Below are 6,472 nucleotides of genomic sequence, written 5' to 3' on the forward strand. Positions count from 1 at the left end.
TTCTCATCTCCCCATCAGAGTGAAAACGCAAGTCCCAAGAGGAATCAAGGATTTGGTTGAGGAAGGTCATCATACCACATCTCTTTCAGAAACGTAGATCAAAGGAGCACATCCAGGAACATGGATTCAGGTATGACATTGCACCCTTTGATTCATATATGTGCGTGAGAATCATTAAATTCAAGATCCTAGGATTGGTATTTCACCAATCATTAAGGAATTTCTAACAAGACATACTCACTAGACTAGTTGGTGGGTCTTGAAGCAAAAGCAACATCTTGTTTAATCATGAACTCACGTGCGATTTCAGGACAAGATACAGTGATGCCATGAACATTACCTAGATTACCAAATATAGGCCATGGTTTTGGACCTGGAAGGAGTCTTCTTTTTTTGGATTTTTCAGTTGTACTCTGGCTTTGACTCAAAATTTGGGGAGGAGTGTGAAGGCAAATACTAAGGCTTTGTTTGGGAGTGAGATTTTGGAGGGGAAAGGAATGGATGGCTTTGGAAATCCCTCTGCTTGTTTACAAGTCGGATGAAAGAGATGTGAAGGTTTTGGAGAGTTTCTCAAACCCTCCAAAACCTCCATGTGTCTAATTTAAAAGTTCCCCCAATTTGAGGTTTTTTGGAGATAAAATATCAAAATAACTAAATATTTTAGTAATATTATATAATTATATATTATTGTCATTTTCTCATTATTAATTACATTTTTAAATGAAAAATGAAAAATAAAAAAATTATTCTTACATTATCATTAGTTTACCCTTCTTCATCTAAATTTCATACTCACAAACAAGGTAGAGGATTTCACTCCTTTTCCCTTCCCTTCCCTTCCTCCCCCTTCCTAACCCTTAGATTCCTCTCCTTCCCTTTCTCTCCTTTCTCTCGTAACTCCCAAACAAAGCCTAAGAGAACAAGACACCAAAATCTTATTGAGAAAATCTCTAGGTGTGAAGAGACAAAAAGAGATTCCATAGCTTTGAATTGGGTTAATGAGCAAAAGGTGTATGATAGGTAAATGGTTATGTCAATGGAGTATTATATAGGATAAAACTTAGATGTATAGAGGTCTATTACAAGATGACATATGGACTATTTTCAATCTCACCATGAAATATTACTTTTATGCTTTAACATCGTTATGTCCTTACTTCTTCCAACTCTCCTCATTCCTTATTTAATTTTTTCCTCAAAATTGATAACTTCTTCACCTAATCAGAGTAATAATATTATTTATCATTGTGGATAAATATACTTATTTTATATGTATTTATAATAAATAATAAAATAATGTGTAACAAAATAAGATTTTGAATTGAAATTCTGATGTGATAGTGAACTGTGAGATTTCAACATGGAGGAATGAATATAGAACTCTCAGTACCATTGAGAATTTGGGAAAAGCTTATGAGACTTGTTTGCCCGCCATCGCTTATGAGACTTGTTTGCCCGCCATCGCTTATTAGACGGACATGACATGAAAAATGTGCACATTTGTCCTAAAATACCCATGTAACATGCCTATTTGCCCTTGGGCATTTCTAACGGGAAAAACAGGTGGCCCACAGGTATTAGTAGAGAAAATCTTGAAGATCAAATAAGGATATATATAAATATATATGTGTGTGTATTTTATCAAAGGTGAGAATGTGCGTTCCATTTATTATATATGCAATTGCATTTCAAATCTGATAAAATGCTATCATTTTCTTATTATATATCTACATTGTATTTTGTATAGTAGTGTTCATTTTTTATTTTGTATATAAATTATATACTATACATATTTTGTATTATATATGCATTTGTATTTTATGTATTATTTTATTTGTATGATTGTTTATTATGACAAACACATTTATATATTTGTTTGCAAATTATGTATTATTTATTTTGTATGACTAACACATATACATTTATATATTTGTATATATATATATATTTAATTTTATTTAGTGTGCCCCACAAGCCCACCCAATCCATGTTTAGAGCGGGAAGATCATGATATTTCTAACCTATTTGAAAATAGACATGCCCATGCCCACACTAATTTAGGTGGACATTGTATGAACATGAACAAAGCGACCCAAATTTCCAATACTAACTCTAAGTGGTGGCATAAGTCATCCTCTTACTTTATTTCCTTCAATCACTTCCCCTTACTTTAACACTATCTAATTCTCTTTTATAACTAATAATATTATATGATTACTACAAGAATATGAAGATATTGATGAAGATGATTCTTTTTTGAGACATATCAGTCGCGTGAGGGCAGACCAACTACGAATGATGATTTATATATAAGAGATGATCACGATGAAGGGCTTTGGGTAAATCAATATGCTCCTCTAGACAAGGATGATCCTAAAGGACAAAAACAATCAAAGAAAAGGAAAAAATAGATGCAAGTACTTTGTATAATTTTGATTGTTTGTAATTTGTATAATATTGTTTCTTTGTAATTTGTGTAATTTTTTATTTGTAATTATGTACTCTGTCAAAACATAATTGACATGATATTCATTGTTTGTATTTTGTATTGTATTGATGTTTAATAAAACAAACTTCTGATCTGTATTAATGTGTCTGTGCTGCTATTGAGAATGTCTGTTTTGCTAATAAATGTATATGCAGATTAATCAACAGTGAATTCTAGGGGAAGCTCTAGCATGCGCTGTTGTAAAGGATCACTACAATATCGCTTTTTACAAAAAGTGTTGTGGTAGTTATCCTTTACAACAGCGTTATGCATGTGATGTGCAGTTGTATTAAGGTGTTGTTTGAGAAAATTTATGAATAATACAACAACGCTTTTCTGTTATTTCGTTGTTAAATATATGAACTTCAACAATGCAGGTAGAAGCGTTGTTAATAAGACCTATAAAATGCGTTGTTTATTTAAGACTATATGACAGCCTTTTATGGACGATGCGTTGTTGTATTGATCCATTATATGACAGCTTTTGTGGACGATGCGTTGTCATATTGATCCACTATATGACAACACTTTTTATGTGGTGCGTTGTGATATATAATCAATACAACGGCGTTTGTGAAGCGTTGTTAATGATGATCATATACTATTGCGGTCAAACAGAAAGCGCCCAAAAGCACTATTATACATCTAAAAAATGTTGCTGAACGACAACTCTAGCGTAATGATCATATACATGCATATAAATTCGATTCTCTTCAAGTGACAACTTAATTAGCCCAACCCCAGCACAAGGTTTAGTTCCCCAAACATGTGAAATTATATTTATGCAACTTAATTAGCCTAAAGTCCTAAACTCAACTTATTTTTTAAAAATATATATGAATTAGAGTATTTCCCTTCTACTCTTATTATATATTATTTTCATACTGCAACCCAATAGCTTGTATTTCTTTGTTATCTAATTAGTTCTTCTTTGTTCTTTATTCTTATATTGAATTAGCACCCCTTGTGCTTCTTTAATACAAATTTACTTATGAAAAAAAAATATTGCAACCCCACTTGACTCCTATCATATTTGTTTGCAAATGTTTAAAATTTTAGTTGTGATGTGTTTATTTTTTAGTTTTCTATTAGTATCCTCGTATCGGAGATAATTATGTACGAACCGAAAATATTTACAGGTATGTGAGTCTAACTCTTTTTGTGTATATTTTTTTCATCCACAAAACTCGAACCTGAAACCTTGCTAAAGGGGAATCAAACATGTACCATATCCATTGGTAATTGTGTTGTCTATATTATAACTGAATATAAAGTATATTATGATATGAGGGGAAATTTTTATTTCCTCATTCTCATCCAATGATTGACACTTATTTTATTTTGCTTTTTGCTTTTTATTTATTTTAAAAATAGATAAATATATATCTTTCACAACTTGAATCTAAGAAAACACCACAAAATGAAGACACTTATATTTAGCCACGATCCCACCAGTATCTCCTTCTTCACACCACAGTTGCATCATATGTCTTTTTTATGCCGTATAAAACAAAAGTTAAATTAGGTTCTATTCTATATATCATCTCGAACTTATTCATTTTCTACAGCTCAAACTCAAAGTAAATGGTGTAATAGTTTGAGTTTGCCAGCTTTACATTTTTTGCTCTTGTGCTAATTGCTAAACAACCCAACACTTTCTTTATAACAACACTTATGTATTCACATATGAAAACTGAAAGAGGAGGAAGAAGAAGAGACGTATGGTGCTGAGTGAAGATGGTGTGGCAGGATTTAACTGCATTGAGTTTGTGGGTGTGGATTAAATGTTTCCCTATTTTAAAAAAATGAAAAATAAAATAAGTGTCAATAATTAAGTAAATCTAAAATATAACTTGTCTCCCTATCTTATGATATATTTTATTTCCTTATTTATTATAGCTTCATTTGATATATAGGGTTAAGCTAGATGAACCTTTTTTACCAATTCATCTCATTTATACGTAGGATCTCATCAAAATATAAGTTAAAATAACTTTTATGTCCAAGTCAATATTTATATGTCAACAATGTAAAGTATTTTACATTGTCAACACAATTTTCTCTTTATTATATTATTTTTATTTAAGAATCAATAATAATTAACAAATAAATGATTAATAATATACTTATCTTATGCTCTTAGGTTGTACATATATATTTTTTTTTATATATACATCTAATATTAATACTCTTTGTCATGATGTCAAAGTCATAGTTCACTACTAAATTCAATTAGATGCAAACTTTCCCCCACATTTTAGGCAATCTTAAACATACCCAACAAAAAAAGTATATCCTTAATTTTCTCGAAGTATAAATACTCCCTCAGCTTCCAATTAACCTACTCCAGCTCCTCCCTTTTAAGTCTTTCAAACTTTTATAGAACCAATTTTGTTCAATTCTAAGATTTATATTATATCAGCATGGCCAATAAAAGTGTAGCCAAAGTGTCTATATTTGTATTAATCATGATATTCTCAACGTTCTTAATGACTTTGAACGCTCTTAATCTCCATGACCACCACCCATTTGTTCACAAAAAAGTTGACAGCCAAAGCCTTCTGCACAAGTTAGGTATTGACATATCAAAGCATGTACATATTGGAGTAGTTGATGATATCATCCCTCAAGGTGGAGATAGATCTGCACCTAGAGGACCAAATCATCAACATAATCCTTGAATATGTGCTCTGATCTTATCAGGTGCGTGCATACTTTGATTAGTGGTAGTGTGGTACTCTTTTTCTCTCGGAGCAAAACCATGTGTTAGTCTCATATATATATATATATATATATAGGCGTTAATTGCTCATGTTATTTTCAATATAACTTTTTACACATAGAATACTGCTTAGTTCATAAATGCATACTATACAGTAGGAAGCATTAAATTCAGAACCATGGTCGATTGAGAGGCAAGAAGACAGCATCCTTCATTCCTTTGGCAGCAAGGTTTCAATATAGAAAATAAAATATTTCCTAGTATAAGAAGATAAATTATCTATTTCGGTCACTAAAACTATAACATGTTTTATATTTAATCATTTTCTATAAAAACATTTCTAAAATTAAACAAAACAATACATATATCATACTTTTACTGACCTGGATTTATTTTGATTGTTGTCAAGCTTATTACAGGGAGTTGATTGTGTAAATATATATATATATATATATACTCTAAATCTATACAAAATCATTCAAAAAGCCTAAATTACGACTCTCAAAATCATGCAAAAAGCTTTACCAATATGTTTTTTATAAGCAAAAGTATTAGTACTATAAGTGAATTACATATACAAGAAAATATAAGGCAGAAAAAATGTTAAAAGTAGAAGCTATAAGTAAATTCGAATCAAATTCATAAACCATTTGTATGGATTGGTTATCCAATTAAAATAAATTATTGTATGTTTGATCTTTTTCCTATTAATTCATAATTGTGACTTTACATTCGTTGTTTCAACAATTTGATGCCAAATTGTTTTAACTGAATTGAAGATGACATTGTTTCTAACTAATCAAGTAGCTACATTATTACTATCCAAATGATATTCAAAGTTTTTGACACCTTTTTATTTATTAACACACCCATGTAAATATTAAAATAACTTCAAGGTTCTAATGGTATAGTGGCACTGAAGTTTAACTAGTTGTATGAGTTGTCAAACACTATGTTGCACATATACGGATACGTGTATCGGATACGATACGTATCCGATACGTCGACAAGCATTTTTTCTAAAATGTAGGATACGATACGTTCAGGGATACGCGTATAAATTAATAAAAAATACATAAAATATGATAAAATTATAAGTGTAAATCAAAATATTCAAAGTAAAAATTATAATGGAAAATGAAAATCATTGCCTCCAAAATTCAAAGTATCAAAACTAGAAAATATAGTAGAATAATTCATAAAATTGCTTATTGTCTAGCCTTAGAAACAGAAATAGTATCAATTTCATCTGCTCATTGACC

At 30.4% G+C, this 6,472-nt stretch overlaps 1 protein-coding gene and 1 pseudogene across 1 annotated transcript in view; one reads left to right on the forward strand and one right to left on the reverse strand.

The window, feature by feature from the left end:
- LOC109347069 overlaps positions 1 to 592 on the reverse strand; it is a 7,733-nt pseudogene extending 7,141 nt beyond the window's left edge.
- LOC109347070 (cell wall adhesin EAP1-like) overlaps positions 4,978 to 6,472 on the forward strand; it is a 9,097-nt gene continuing 7,602 nt past the window's right edge. Inside the window, exon 1 of the mRNA XM_019586803.1 lies at positions 4,978 to 5,119. Within this exon, the coding sequence (XP_019442348.1) occupies positions 4,978 to 5,119 (142 nt within the window). The remainder of the gene's footprint in view (positions 5,120 to 6,472) is intronic.

Source organism: Lupinus angustifolius, chromosome LG05, assembly GCF_001865875.1.
Source record: "Lupinus angustifolius cultivar Tanjil chromosome LG05, LupAngTanjil_v1.0, whole genome shotgun sequence".
NCBI lineage: Eukaryota > Viridiplantae > Streptophyta > Magnoliopsida > Fabales > Fabaceae > Lupinus > Lupinus angustifolius.